General features: G+C 39.8%; 1 protein-coding gene across 4 annotated transcripts in view; it reads left to right on the top strand.

The window, feature by feature from the left end:
* The window catches only part of CCDC88A (coiled-coil domain containing 88A), a 4,373,054-nt gene that overhangs the window by 1,721,971 nt on the left and 2,634,797 nt on the right, over positions 1 to 16,286 (top strand). For all 4 annotated transcript variants that reach the window (XM_044055294.1, XM_044055285.1, XM_044055303.1 and 1 more), the window contains exon 9: positions 1,770 to 1,851. In XM_044055294.1, coding sequence (XP_043911229.1) covers positions 1,770 to 1,851 — 82 coding nt within the window. The remainder of the gene's footprint in view (positions 1 to 1,769; positions 1,852 to 16,286) is intronic.

The following is a 16,286-nucleotide window of genomic DNA, read 5'->3' on the forward strand; positions in this document are numbered from 1 at the left end:
CTTTCCGAGCCCCTCCATCGTCCATTTTAGAATTTTTGACAAAGATTTTTAAAGAAGGAGCAGCAGCTGCCACAGTTCAAGTCCAGTTAGCCACTATATCAAATTTCCATCTTAGATTCGATGGGTTGAATGTTATGAGCCATAAGTTATCTAAGACTTTTCTTAAAGGTGCCTTTCACATGAGACCTCTTGTCAAAATTCCTTATTCTCCCTGGAATTTGAATTTTATGCTGTCTCAAATTATTCTACCCCCTTTCGAACCTGCTTCTTGTGATCTCAAATATTTGTCCTGGATGACTATATTTCTGGTAGCCATTACTTCTGCCCGCAGAGTGTTAGAACTTCAAGCATTATCTGTTAGGCCTCCTTACATGATTTTCCATGCTGATAGAGTATTTCTCAGAACAAACCCCTCCTTTTTGCCTAAAGTGTGTTCTGAATCCAATATCAATCAGGTCATTGAGCTGCCGGTCTTTTTTCCCAACCACTCTTAACAAATTGGGATACATGCTGCACAAACTTGATGTACACAGACAGCTCAGATTTTATCTTGACAGAACTAAGGATATTAGAAAATCAGGTCAACTTTTTCTATCCTTTTCGTAGGCCAGAAAAGGTAATCTGTGGCTAAAACAACTTTATCTAAATGGTTATCAGATTGTATATCCTTTGTTTATGCGAATGCAAGCATGCCATTGACACACAAACCTAAGACTCATTCTACCAGAACCGTTTCTACGTCTTCTGCCTTTCAAGCTAAATTGCCCGTTGACAATATTTGTGCTGCAGCCACTTGGTCTAAGCCTCATACCTTTATCACACATTACAAAGTAGATGAGGCATCCAGGGACAGGTCTTCCTTTGGTTCCACGTTACTGAAAAACATGCTTCCATGAGCCACCCAAGATTGAGGGTGCTAGGGACGCTACCCATCAATGAGAATAAACAACGAGGCTTAACAACTTCACATAAAGAAGTTATGTACTCACCATAACATTCCATGTAAGTTGTTTATCTCGCCTTTATTCTCACGTCCCTCCCTCCTTCCCCCTCCTGGCTGACAGTTGATTTAGAGGCTAGTACCATCCTGGTTATTCAATACTTCTTCCCCTTCAAGAAGTGCTTCCTTGTAGAAATGAATAAAAGGGTATATATACTCGCAGCAAACAAGATCTGACATAATTCCAGCAGTGCACTGTGGGATAAGGGGCTTGGTGTCGAGCTACTGGCAAACCTTGAGCTTTTCTATCAGCCATGTCAGAGCCAAGGATTGGCTCCGAACCCATCAGTGAGAATAAATGCGAGATAAACAACTCACATGGAACGTTATGGTAAGTACATAACTTCTTTTTATAACAGGCTCCATATCTTCATGCAGTATGCATACGTTTTTTTTTTTTTTTTTTTTTTTAACAATTTCTATTAATTTCAGCATTACATACATTTCTCATTTCCTGCCTCAGACTGCAAATAGTCTTAAATAGGGCACACTGATAAGAGCAATCATTTTATTAATGTTCCTGCATGTTGCAGGAGGAGACGCATCATGCACTGCATAAAAATGTCTAATCGTGCAGTTTAATAATGTTGTAAGTCTGCTGACCCACCTTCTCCATTAGAAAAAAGTAACAAGGTTCTGGACAGTGAACAGGACCCTGAGGATTTTGAGATCAGTGGGACTGGAGAAAAGAAAGTAACTGTTAATTGAAGAGGTTATATGGTATGATTTGTAGCTTTCATTTTTTGTGTTTTGTTTCTGTGGTTCACAGGGAGGAAAAAACTGAGCACCTTGTAGACAGCAAGCAGGAAGTTCAGCAGATAGAGGCGGAGGTAAAAAGGCTGCAGCAAGAGGTGGGTATAAACTGCAACAACACTGCAAAACATCAGGCTTACAAGATTTATTACCATCAAAAATGTTAATGTTTATTTACACCAGTAATTACTTTTTCCCTTAATAAACATCTTTATTAAATTATCACGTATGACATAGGCAGTCTTACATTTATATAAATGAAAAACAAACAAGGTTGACATCACTTTAGTTGCAAACATTATATATCACAGACCGTTGAAACAACTGTAGTTGCAAACATTATACATTATTTATAATCTTATCCAGTCCTTGTCAGTTAAGCATCTTATGGCTCATTCAAGTCCTGGTTCTTAAACCTCGTTCCTTCTCTGCATATATTGTTTCCACAACTCCCATTTTTTTCCTGCATAGTTTGCTTCTTTTTTTCAAAAGATCCCAATTCCAGTTGTTTTATCTCTTACTTTATTCAGTACTACTAATAAAGTTGGTCTAGACTTTGATTTCCATTTTCTAGTAATTGCTTTTTTGGAAGCCACCATAATTAGGCTCAGCAAGGTTTTACTATGTCTAAGCAATTCTGATTCTGTATCACAGCTCAAAGAAGTAGTCTCCCTATTCAATCCAATCTGCTCACCCAGCATCTGTCAGAGCAGTCCGCAGGGAATCCTTAAAGTCTAACAGCCTCACTACACTTCCAAAAAATGTGTTCCCAGGCACCTTTCTTACCCATAACACCTCCAACATTTGCTATCCACCTGAGGAAAAATTCTTTGGAGTTTACTTGGGGTATAAAAATACCTATATAAACACTTCCAGGCAATGATCCTAAATCTTCTAGACTTTGTTGCATATTTGTGAGATAAACATATATTCTTCCACCCCCCATTGTCTGTTTGTAAATTGCATGTCCAGTCTCTTCCCAATCCTTTCTAACCTCCTCTGATTGATTCTTATAGTTATCTTGCAGTATTTTATACACTGTACTATTTTTTTCCTTTTTTAATGGCAGCTTCTGTTCTAGATTCTGTTAAAAACTCTTATCAGTGCTGGTGTTTCATTTAAGGGCCCCCATTTCTTTCGGTCTGTCTATACTCCGATATCAATCCTTGATAGGGAAGGCAGTCTCTAACCTGCAATCCAAGTAAAATTCTTGGCCTCTTCCCATTCTATTATCTTTCCCTTACCAGTTATTTGCTCCCAGTACCTTGGTTCCTTTGACAGTTTTCTCCAACAAAGTCCAGCTTCCCCTTACCTACTGTCTGTATCCCTAACCGCAGTCATCTGTATCTGCAGAATCTCGTTTCTCCATTCTCGTGCTGGTTTAGTTCTTAGAGTACTCCCTGCTATTTTATGAATATAATGCTCTGTATATTTTTTGTTCTCCTTAAGAGACTGCATCCAGAATCCCAGTCTCTCTATATTTCTTGAGCTTCCCTCTTGTATCATTATCATTCCTTTCCACTTTGAATTATAGTTCTCTGCTTGTACTATGTATAAGAGCCTTAACTGTGTTGCTCTAAAATAATCCTAGTCCGCCTTGTTCTATTGGAAGAATCAGCTTATCCCACTTAACCCTTGCTGTCTTCCCTTCCCAGATAAAATCTTTTAACTCTTTTTTTAATTGCTATCCACAGCTTCTCCTTTGGTTGATAAAAATATGGCCAAGACTAAAGGGACTGAAAACATTTTAATTGTTTGTATCTTAGTATCAATATCCATATAACAATGCTTCCAGTTTCTCAGTTTTTGTATTATCTTCTGTTTAGTCTCTTCCCACATATCCTTAGCTGCCACAAAAGATTAATTTCTAATCCACATTCCTAAATAATTCATTTTGTCATGTCCCCATAAATATGGATACTGTTGGACCAATTCATGTCTAGGTACATAATTTAGTGATATTAACTGTGATTTAGCTTCATTAGTTTTGTATCCCGAGAAGATATGAAACTCTTAAAATATTCCACAGCACTATAATGTCCCTTTCTGGTTTTGTCCTGTATAAAATATCATCTGCAAATAGAGCCAGCTTTTCTTGACTACCATGCCAATTATATCCTTGAATTTCTGAATGTCTTATTTAATTGCCAGTGGTTCTAAATCTAATGCAAACAACAAATATGAAAGTGGACAACCCTGACTGGTTCCTCTACTGAAGCGTAGGTTATCAGACAGGACCCCACCCACTTTAATTTTCGCCTCTGTTCCCTCATATATACTCCTAATCAGCCTTATAATTGTATCAGGGAAAGCAAATACTTCCATTGCCCTGCTCATGAAGTCCCAGTCTACTCTGTTAAATGCTTTCTCTGCATCAAGAACCACCAATAACAGTGGTATTTTCTTAGATTCTGCTGCTCTCTGGATCATCCGTGTTCTGTTAATATTGTCATATGTATGCCTCCTCTCCACAAAACCACACTGATCCATATCTATCAATTTCGGTATCACTTTTGCTATTTTTTTTAGCCATTATATACTTAAACACTTTATAATCATGGTTTAGTATTGAAATGGGCCTATATGAAATTCTTTCTTTTCTGTGTGTCTGTAAGACCATTCAGATTGAAAGACATTCCAGAAAGCATCATTTTCTTATATAGTTATTATTACCACCTTGTATGTATAACTGCTTTTTTGTTAAATGTCTAGTTCCAAATTTTGTTACATGCATATACTGTTCAGTAGGTTGGTCTTTTATACAGTTGTTTCTTGTCATATCCATTTGAGGGTGTGCCGCATTTGCATAACTTTGTTTTTTGAAAGCCCTCAAACAGAACAAACAACCCCCAAAAACCTATTAACTTAATAATAACAAACAAAACTATGTACATCTTCAAATATTGAAGTTTTTGCCTCCTAATAAAAACAAAAGTTCTAAGTTGATAGCCATACAGACAGGCTAGAGATAATCAAAAAGTAAGGTTAGTCATGCTAAGACTCATGGTACAGCCTGTGCTATTAGTAAGTGGTATTTGATTTTGTCTATCTCTGTAGCTATCCCGGCTGAGAAAACACTTGAATGCTTTCAGTAAACACTTTCTCCAAGCCATTTCTCTTTATCAAATCGTCTTCTAGTGAAAGGCAAAACAGGCACAAAGCTTGCTAAGGACACCTTGTTTACCAGAAAAAGCCTTATAATATTCAGTATTTTTTTTTTCATTTACATTCTTTGTAATAAACTTGTTACTGGATAACACCTAGAGTATTAAGCCAGTCATTTCCCTATGTAAGCATGAGAAAAAGCACACTGATTTTTCTTTTGTTATACTCTTTTACCCAGACCTTTCCTCTCCTCCTTCCTCTTGTTTTTTGTTACATTGCATTGCCTATATTCCTTAAAACTGAACAAAGAAAAAGAGAGAAGGGAGGGGAAGAAAAAAAAAGCACCTGTTTATATTAGTGTCCCCATTGCATTTTAAAAACTGAGAAAACTTTACTTATCTTTAAAGCTCTCCCAGTTGGGAAAACCCGATTGCTTTCAGAGAACATTGGCCTAGCCAGTTTGTGTTCTTTTTTTCCCTCAGCCAGTCTCCTTCCACCAAACTGTCTTCAGTTTCTCTTTATCAGATTTTCTCAATGGAGACATGAGAACCAGACATCCAGATGTTCTTCATGTTTCACTGTTGCAGTCATTACAATTGGGTTATCCTGCTGGCAGGCTACCCTCAGTTGGCCTGAATTCCAAAGTCTAGGTCTGGCGTCGGTTGCTGCCGCCTCTTCCATGATGTCAGTGCGCCAGGGGTATAAAAGATGCAGCTGACGCCATTTTCTTCAGTCTTTCTTGCCGCGCGGTGCCTGAAGCAAAAGCAGTTCGCAAGTGCCGGTCGGCCGACTCCTGAGATTTTCTTGTTCAAATTTCAGATCCGAAGTCTTCACTAAAAGGTAAGTACCCTGTTGGGGAAACTTTTTTCTTGCTCCAGACCGATGTCAGAAAAAGTTAATTGCATTTCTTGTGGGAAGCAAATATCTCATAAGGACTTTTATTCTTACTGTATTCCTTGCCTAGGCCCTGACCATGACGTAGCTAGTTGTCGGTTTTGTGCTAGATTTAACCAATGCACTATTAAGCGTTGGCACGATTTTGCATTTCACTATTTTGGCAGAAGAGTTTTACTATACAATGTCATCAGATAGCCATCCGACTACTGGAATTCACAAGAAATGCAAAGAAAAGGACAGGCATCTGAGGTCCAAAATCGACGAGGCTTCTTCTAAGCCATTCGCCGGTTCTCAGTGAGGTGCCTTCGCAGCCTCTGACACCGACACCCACGTGGAGTCGACCAGGCCGCTGGAAGCTGAAGGTATTGGACCTTCGGAAACTATTCCCTCAGATGTGTCTAGAGCCGCTGAGCAGGCATCGGCTTCTGAGGGTGTTTTCAGACCTACTCAATTATATGTTAAAACGACTTCAGCTTCAAAGGCAAAGACTAAAGCACCTTTAAAGACAAAGAAACAAGTACAACAGCCTCATGGACAGGCCTCCATGCCTAAAAAACAGATGCTCAAAATGGCTGAAGACCTAATTACTTTGATCAGGGGTTCCCATCCCCCTCCTGATAAGTGGCCAAGGCAAGAGAGACAGAATATGAATCTTCAGATCAGGTTTCCATTTCATTTGATTCCTCTTCTGATCAGGAATACTCTCTTCCTCCCTATGATGATTCTGATGCTGAAGGAATCTATCCCTTCAGCCTCTCCTCCTGATGATTATTCTTTTGGGGAAACTTTACATACCATGAGGGAGCATTTCCACTGGGAGAGCCAAGATTATTCAGAATCTAAGAAAAGGCTCAGAGACTTCCTTTTACTACCACGAAACAGGCCCCTAGCTATTCCATCTGTGTTAAACATTGTAGATAATGTATTTTCAGAGTCCAGTCTGACCCCTGACTCTCTATCTCCAGCTCCTGTTAAGCCGGACAGGTACTACAGGGTTCCTGACTCTCATAATTTCCTTTCCAAAAACCCTTCTGCTGACCCAGAAACTATATCTCAGGGTCCCAAAGTGGTCAAGGCTTCCACTGCAAAAAACCCTACTCCCTCTGACAGGGATTCTAGGGCACTGGACAGATGGGGAAAAATGATTTACACTTCTGCTACCTTGGCTATAAGGGCTTTAAATTGTCATGTTCATATGCTCAAATATCAACAATATATTATGTCACTGCTTAAACAGAAAATGCTGACAAATTCTGAATGTGCAGAAAACAAAGAAATGCAGGATTTATTGCATGCAGCTGAACAAGTTGGAAAGCATACTTTGCAATGTGGTTTTGATTCTCTGGAGGCCTCCTGCAGGGCCGCAGTTACTGGCTCTGTCATTGGGAGACATGCTTGGTTAAAGGAACAAACTCTTCCAGATCATATTAAAGCAAAATTATTAGATGCTCCATTACAGCATGATGCTTTGTTTGGTGTTAAGGCAGAAGAGGTGTTAAAGAAAATGGAGGACAAAGCTAAATCTATGCAAACAGTCAAGGATTTCTTACAGGTACAGCCACCAAGATTTAGCAGACACTGGCCTACAAAGAATTGGTCCTTTCCAGTGTCAGACAAGCCACAAAGGGGCAGATACAGACGCCCTAGAGGCAGATCCCAACCCCAAGGTTCGTACAGGTCTAAACAGTGGGGTGTTTCTACCTCCAAAACTGGAGAAGACAAATCACAGCCATACAGGAAACAGTCCCAATGACTTCCCCCTGCCTGCACCAAGCACCTATCTTCTGGCAGCACCTTTAGGGGGAAAACTAGCACTTTTCTCTCAAAATTGGCACATAATAACCCAGGACAAATGGGTCTTAAACATAGTGTCACAAGGCTACAAGTTTCATTTCCATACCCTGCCAAGGGCAAACGGTTGGCCAGACCTGCCAAAGCATCAATGGGCAGAGGCACAAAAACAAGTTTCATCCCTCATGGACATGAGGGCCATTCAACAAGTACGAGAGCAAGAGCAGGGACAAGGGTTTTACTCAGGACTGTTCTTGGTGCCCAGAAAGGACAAAGTCTGGAGACCAATACTGGACCTATCTATTCTAAACACATATCTGGATATTCCAAAATTCAAAATGTTGACTGTACAGCAGCTTCTGCCCATGTTGGGCAAGAAGGCTTGGCTTGTGACTTTAGATCTAAAAGAGGCCTACCTGCATGTCCCAATCGGACAAACATGCAGAAGATACCTCCGATTCAAAGCTGGCTCAATGCACTACCAATTCTCTGCACTGCCCTTTGGCTTATCTACTGCGCCCAGGGTCTTCATAAAGTGCCTGGCACCAGTAATTCCATACTGCAGACAAAGAGGAATACAAATATATCCTTACTTGGACGACTGCCTCATTCAAGCAGAGAACAAGGACATTCTACTACAGCATCTGGCGTTTGTCAAGAGATTACTACCATGCCTCGGATACACAGTCAACGAACAAAAATCAAAACTAGTACCCTCTCAAGAGATAATATTCCTGGGTGCAAGCTTAAATACAACTTCTCAGATGGCTTATCTTACGCCAGACGAGCAAAGGCAACTGACTATCTATTTCAAACTATTGGCAACAAAGGCCCAGTTATCTGCAAGAAAAATTCTGCAGGCATTGGGCTTCATGGCATCCTGCATTCTACTAATTCCATATGCAAGACTGCATATGAGGAAACTTCAGTGGTACCTAAAAAGTGTTTGGACTCAACATTGCCACAGCCTGGAAACAATAGTTACTCTCATTCCCTGCCTGCAACAGGAATTTCGATGGTGGGCGAAGGCCTGTCACCAAAACAAGGGACAGCCATTCACTCTACCCCCAGCCACACAGACATTAACAACGGATGCATCGGATTGTGCCTGGGGAGCCCACATGGCAGGAAGATGTATTCAAGGCACATGGTCCGCAAACCAAATGCATCTACATATCAATCAAAAAGAGATGCTAGCTGTTCAAAATGCCCTGACAGCCTTCAAGGACCTACTTCATCCAGGACAACTACTGATAGACAGACAATACCACGGTCATGTGGTATATAAACAAGCAGGGAGGCACTCATTCTTACCCCCTTTGCAGACTAGCTATGACTTTGTGGGACACAGCATTGACTTACCAAGTATATCTGCAGGCACAATTCCTGCCAGGAAAGATAAATACTCTAGCAGACGAACTAAGCAGCAACCTCATGGATCCCCACGAGTGGAAATTGGATCCACAAGTCTTCAGCATGGTAACAAGGAAATGGGGATGCCCGGACATAGATCTTTTTGCCTCACCTCACAACTGCCAACTAAAGAGTTTCTGCACAAGGACTTATCACAGACAAGCATGGCAAGTGGATGCCCTATGCCTTTCCTCCTCTGCCTCTCCTCCCCAAGGTACTCCTAAAGGTCAGACAGGAGAAGCCAAAAATGATACTGATTGCCACAGACTGGCCACGCCAGTACTGGTATCCAATCCTAAGGAACCTGTCTCAATGCCCAGCCTGGACCTTACCTCAAGTGCCTCATCTACTGTCCCAGCAGAACAATCAGATCCTGCACAGCCAACTCAAGACCTTAAATCTGGCAGCATGGCGGATAATGTAGTCATACAAAACATACCTCTCACTAAAGCAGTGATGGATGTCATTTTGGAAGCCAGAAGGCCTAGTACTAGAAAATCCTATGCTGGAAAATGGAAGAGATTATGTACTTGGAACCAGGCACAAGGAATTGACACAGCTTTACCAAATATTCCTCAGATTTTACAATACTTGACTGAGATGCTGGACAAAGGCCTATCCTTTTCATCTATAAAAATTCATGCCTTTGCCGTTTTGGCTCATTACAATACAGAGCCATCAATCTTTCCTCATCCTTTATTAAGGCAGTAGCTCAGAAACCCTTTATTGACCTTGGATCTTCAATTGCCTTCAGTGAACCGAGGGCATGAAAATGCTGTAGACTTTGAGCACTTCAATGCGCTGTATAAAGAACTTGAGAATGACTTGTTTAAGTATGAACGCTGTGTGTGGCAGCGTAAGCACCTCGAGGCATGCATACATTTCAGGGTTGTTCGTAGGGGCATGCGTGTCCTTTGCATGCCCACATATGGGGATAGTCATCCTCTACTTCTTAAACAATGGCAGGATCTTAACCTGGATCTTAGTTTTAAAAATATGCAACTTATTATAAGCTATTTCACACCACTTGAAAATGAACTGAAAAGTAAAATTGAACAACTAAATAAAGAGTTGAGTGAACGATTCAAGCAGGAAATATGCTCCAATAAACTAGATCATCTTTACACTCAAATACGGGCATTTAGTGACAGGTTACAATTGGGAAAGCACCGTAAACTACAGAGGGACTTCCGTGATTTTTCTGCAGGGAACGTCTTAATTTGGCCGAGATTTACACCTTCAGCACCCAATAATGAAAGGGATCCGCCCCTTTCTACCTCAACGGAAGTGACTGTCACTGAAACTGTACACGCGATATCATCTGGCGTCCTGCCTGAGAGTCTTGCTTCCAATGCAAGCTCTGATGCTGTTTTTGCTACACCACCTGAGGATATTTCAACTATTGGTAGTGAGAACGTGTTTCCCACTCCGCTTCCTAACCAGGAAGCATACAAGAACTTAGGTGTCTCTGCACGGACTGGAGCCATACCCAAAGTTTTGCCTTTAAAAGGGGACAATGAGCAGAGCCGTTTTTTACCCTACCCCATCATGAAATTCGGAGAAAAAAGAGGGCGTGTAAACAGTTGGGACAAACGAAAGAGAAAAGACTCCGAAGAAGGAACACAACACAGGCAGCGTCGCAGACAATAGACTGTTTGTTTTTTAATTTGTCAAGGTCAGTATTGTCCCATTCAGATGTATCTCTTTTAAACAAAGGACTCACTTTTATACCTTCCCAAGGAAGTGATTTACACACATTATGTGTGGACATTAGACTCTTTGCAAGAAATGTGGCTCTTAAATTGATGTTTGGCAACAAAGATGGTGCTGATATCAGTAAGCAATGTGCTGTTTCATTGTTCAAAGCTAAAAGTGTTTTTTCTCCCCCCCCTTCCACCTCATTTAGAATGTTTTGTTAGAGTATGTGAACATGATCTCTATAGTTACTTTTATGGCAGCAAAAAGAAATGCACATACTATAATATGAGTAAAAGTGAAAGTCTGGCATTGAAATCTTTAATAGAGAATGATTCAATAACCATTAGACCGGCTGACAAGGGAAGGGGGTTTGTATTGTTTGATACTGAAGATTGTTTCCTATATGTTAGATATGCTTGCTGATGATAAAACATACAGACTGATCTCTCTTGACATTTTGCACGAGTTCCATAAAGCGATAGATGATTGCGTATATGACATGCTTATGTGTCGACAACTTGATATAGATTTATTTAACTTTTTTCATAAAGAGAGTGTACAAATACCTATAATAAAGGGCCTCCCCAAGATGCACAAAAATATATATCCTCCACCGTTGCGACCCATTGTTTCTGGGGATGGTTGGGCCACAGACAACATCTCCTTTTATTTGGAGAAGACCCTTCGACCTTTGGTAAATCAAATACCAACTATTTTGAAGGACACATACCAGCTTTTAGAGGCTCTAGAAAGCATGGACACAGCCCTTGTGATAGGCAAGCATCTTTTGATTACGCTTGATGTGAAAAATCTTTTTACTTGTATTCCTAATGACGCAGGAACACAAGCCATAAGAGAACTCCTGATTACCAACACTGCTTTTAGCAATGATAGACATATTTTGATATGTCAGTTGTTAGAACTAGTCCTATCATACAAAGTTTTTTCATTCGGAAACAACATTTACCATCAAAAATGGGGAGTGGCAATGGGCACCTCGTGTGCCAACACGTATGCCAACCTGGTGATGTATCACTGGGAGAAACAATTCATGTTCAGTCATGAGTTGTTCCAAAAGGTTGTCATCTACAGGAGGTTTGTAGATGACATACTGTTAGTATGGGATGGATCAAGACATGAATTTGAAACATTTCTTGTTTATTTAGAAAGTACAAGTGATTTTCTCAGATTCACCTCAGAGATATCCCCCACTGAAATTAATTTTTTGGACGTAACCTTGTCCATACAGGAAGGTAGGCTGGTTTCAACTTTATATAGGAAAGCATGTTGGAAAAACATGCTTCTATCCTTTAACAGCATGCACCCCAGACATACGTTCCCTGGTATAGTCATGAGTCAATTTACTAGGATAGCTAGGTTGTGTAAGAATGAAACATCAAGGTACTTGGAAGCTAATTTAATGCAAGATTTATTTTTACAAAGAGGATATGATTCCAACATGGTAAAGAGAATTAGGTCTGAAGTTTTGAATGAGGCAAGACCTGTTATGTCTAATAAAATTTTCAGTCAAGCATCAAAGATGAACTTGAAAGGTAATATAGATGTTATTAGGATCACCATTACTTATACCAATGACAATAAGTCACTGAAGAACATTATTTGCAGCAATTGGAAATTGCTGACTGTAGATGACCAAACCAGGAGGTTAGTAGGTGATCAACCTAACTTTGCGTATAGGAATCACAAAAATCTTAAACGATTGTTATGTAATAATCCAAGAATAGATACTAATGTAGGAACATTAATGAAAAATGTAGGTAAGGCTGGTACCTACACATGTGGGAAATGTAATATGTGTAGGTATGTAACTACAGATCAGGTCTTTGTGCACCCCTATTTGAACTTTATGTTCATTCCCAGATTTTATGCCTGCTGTGATACTGAGAGCGTCATATACTTGGCAAATTGCAATAGATGCCCAGCGTTCTATGTAGGACTCACTAAGAGAAAATTGAAACAAAGAATTTACAACCATGTCTATGACATCAGACAACATAAAGAACAGAATGCGTTAGCGAAACGTCATGGAATACACTACACACATGTTTAACTTCAGTCTCCTACAAATAGTTAAACACAGCAATAGAGGGGGTGACCATATGAATTTATTGGAGAGCATTGAACTACAGTGGATTTTTAAGTTAAGGGCCCATCTACCACCGGGCATTAATCAATATGTATCCCTCAGATCAGTCCTTAAGAGCAGGTAGTACCTGCTCTATTCATCCTCCATATTTTAGACCCTTAGTGGATTAGAAGGTTCTTATTTGTTTTTGTAGCCATGATTTTTATGCCTATACAGTTCATTATGTGTATGATAGTTTTGTATTAAGTATTTGTTGATTTCATCATGGTTTTTATATAAATTATGCATTTTATCATTCATCTCTTAAATATATATGTTATGTTCGTTGTTTGTAGGTCATATATGTTATAGGTCTGTACAGTATATTTATATCTATAGGTTGTGTGGCTGTGCTACCAATATTTAGCATTTCATTAATAACATCAAAGTATGTATGGTATCTTTAAAGCTAGAGCTCTCATTCAGCATTTAATTGCTTAATTAACTTGCATTAAAATACTGACTGAGCTTTCTTAGGGTATTTAAACTCACTGTTTCATTGTTAAAATAGATCTGAAGAAGCGTGTGTTACTACACGCGAAAGCGCTTATCTCCTTGTGTGCTGTACTTTCAATAAAAGACTCTGAATTTTACAAGTTGGATTTTCGAATCTTTATAGGATTGTTACAGGATTTTGTGCTGTGGTGAGCCTTCCAGTGTTTGTTTTTTTCACGTTTCATTGTTTCTCTGGAGACTCGGAGTGTGGTTTGGTTTCTTTTTGCTGACAGAGCCATGAATCTTTCCTCATCCTTTATTAAGGCAGTAGCTCAGAGGGGCCAAAACTTTAAGGCCTCCAAGGAGATCACCAATACCTGCATGGGACCTCAATTATTTTTGGAACAACTCACCCTGCCTCCTTTTGAGCCAGCTGCTACAGCTGATATAAAGTTTTTATCTTGGAAAACAGCTCTGCTCTTAGCAATAACTTCTGCAAGATATGTCTCAGAGCTACAAGCACTCATGGCTGTGGAACCTTTTATCATTTTTTATCCAGACAGGGTTTCTCTGAGGACAAACCCAACATTTATGCCTAAGGTAGTGTCCAGTGTGGCCCTTAACCAAACTATTCATCTGCCTACCTTTTATCCAAACCCACAGAATAAAGGGGAGAGAATTCTGCATTCTTTGGACATACATAGACAACTACACTTCTATTTGAACAGAACCAAAGCTTTCAGAAAGACAGCGCAATTACTAGTGGCATATGCTGCAGCATCACAAGGAAAGGCCATCTCAAACAGACTGTTTCAAAGTGGATAGGCCACTGCATTTGTTTCTGCTATTCACAACATGGCAAGCCAATACCTAAGGGCATTAGGCCACATTCAACCAGAGCAGCAGCCACTTCAGCAGCCTTCCTCAGGGGAGTACCAACCAAAGACATTTTAGAGGCTACTACTTGGAGTTCAATGCACACCTTCACAAAGCACTATCACTTTCCACTCTACTCTAAATCCAGGGCAGGCTTTGCCACTGCATTTCTGCAGGGCCTTATAGCCGCTCCTAATGCTATTTAGCTCCAGCCTCCCAACCTTAGCTTTGGGATTCAACCCAATTGTAATGACTGCAACAGTGAAACACGAAGAACATAGTACAGTTGTGTACACTTACCATAAATGTAGATGTTCGAGTGTATTCACTGTTGCAGTCCAGGTTACCCTCCCGCCATCCCCCATTTCTTTGCTGGAACTTATCTGTACTTCTCTATTCTATACAACCTATGTGGTGTATTTGCTTGTAGATGAAGGCAAAATATATACTTTGGTGCATGCATGTTTTATTGACATATTTTTAGCCTACCCTTTTGGGGGCACCTGACATCTGGGGCAAGAAAAACTGAAGAAAATGGCATCGGCTGCATCTTTTATACCCCTGGCACACTGACATCAGGGAAGAGGCGACAGCAACCGACGCCGGACCTAGACTTTGGAATTCAGGCCGACTGAGGGTTGCCAGCAGGATAACCCAATTGTAATGACTGCAACAGTGAATACACTAGAACATCTACATTTATGGTAAGTGTACACAACTGTACTTTTTCTTTATCAGATTATTTCCATGGAAACATGAAGACCAGCTACAGAATTGCTAATGAGTATATATCTGAATTTGCTAGAAAAAAGCCTCATAATATTTAATATTTTTTCATTTACTTGCTCTCTCTTAAAACTAATCAAAGGTTCTTAATCCAATCATTTCCCCATGCAAGAATGAGAAAAAGCACACTAATTTTAACTTTGTCATGTCTTTTTATCTTTTTTTTTGTTACATAGCTTTGCTTATATTTCTCAAAACTGTACATGAAGAAAGAGAGAAGAGAGGAGGGAAAACAAACCTGTTTACACTCCCCATTACACTTACAAGTAGCATACAAAGAAAACCATACACCACAAATATAGTACTATTAAGAAAAGAAAATGTTTTCTTTATTTGGCTTTCTTCCCTCTCTTCCCCTTCCCAAAACATTTTTCCGAACATTAATGACATGAAGTAGGGCATATACTTGAGTCTCCCATAAGTGCAACAGATTTTGAAAGTCAAATATTTCCTTTTCTTGTTCTGTCAGATTTCACATATATAATTATTGCATTGTAATCCCGCAGTAAGTTACTGGTTTTATTTCTGTTATCGCCTAGATCCTGTCTCTGCTTCATTTCCGACATACTCTCGATTCATCTAGTCAACTCTCATTCTCCCTTCCTTTTCTCCAACATTTTCCATTGAAGTAGTGGGAAAGGTTTCACAGGTGCAGTCTCTCTCTGTCGTCTTTATTACCTGAAGAACAAGAAGCAGAATCTCCTTCTGTTTTCCCAGCTCACTTTTTGTTGGACAAACTTTTGTATTTCCTTCTTAGCATGCACTTCATCAAAAAATTATTTTGTCCTTCCAGGGAAGAATACCTTAGACAGCATGATCGCGAGCACACACACATACATACAGGATCTAGGCTGTCAGTTTGAATCTCACACCTGCATCTCGAGATGCCCTGAATAGTGGAATAAATTTACTCCTCTTCTGCCTGGTGTACATTGAGTAATCATGCTCCATAAACACTCTGCTGTCTCCACTTATAGTATTTGTCCTTTTGCCACGGTTTCATCAGAATCAACCCCTTCTGCTGGTAGGATTGCATCTTTACTGTTAAAGGTCTAGGTTGCTTTCTTATTGCTAGGATTGGAGCATACACACGCACCTTTCAGCTAAAAATTCTAGCTGAGGATTACCAGTCCAATTGCTTATTTGTGCTTTCATAAAATTAATGTAGTCTGTACTTCCAGCATCTCTGGTATAGCTGAAAATCTCAGGTTTTCCATACATGCCCTGTCCCCTAATTCTAGTATTTTTTTAAACATCTCTTCTTGAACAGTTTCATATTAAGCCAGCCTTTTCTTCATTTTGACCTCTGATTTTTGCAGCTTTATCATCTCATCTGAGTATCTTTTTAAAGCTTCATCTGTTTTTTCCAGCCTTTTGTTGTTTGTG

This window comes from Protopterus annectens, chromosome 1.part2 (genome assembly GCF_019279795.1).
Source record: "Protopterus annectens isolate FY-2018-M chromosome 1.part2, PAN1.0, whole genome shotgun sequence".
Lineage (NCBI taxonomy): Eukaryota > Metazoa > Chordata > Ceratodontiformes > Protopteridae > Protopterus > Protopterus annectens.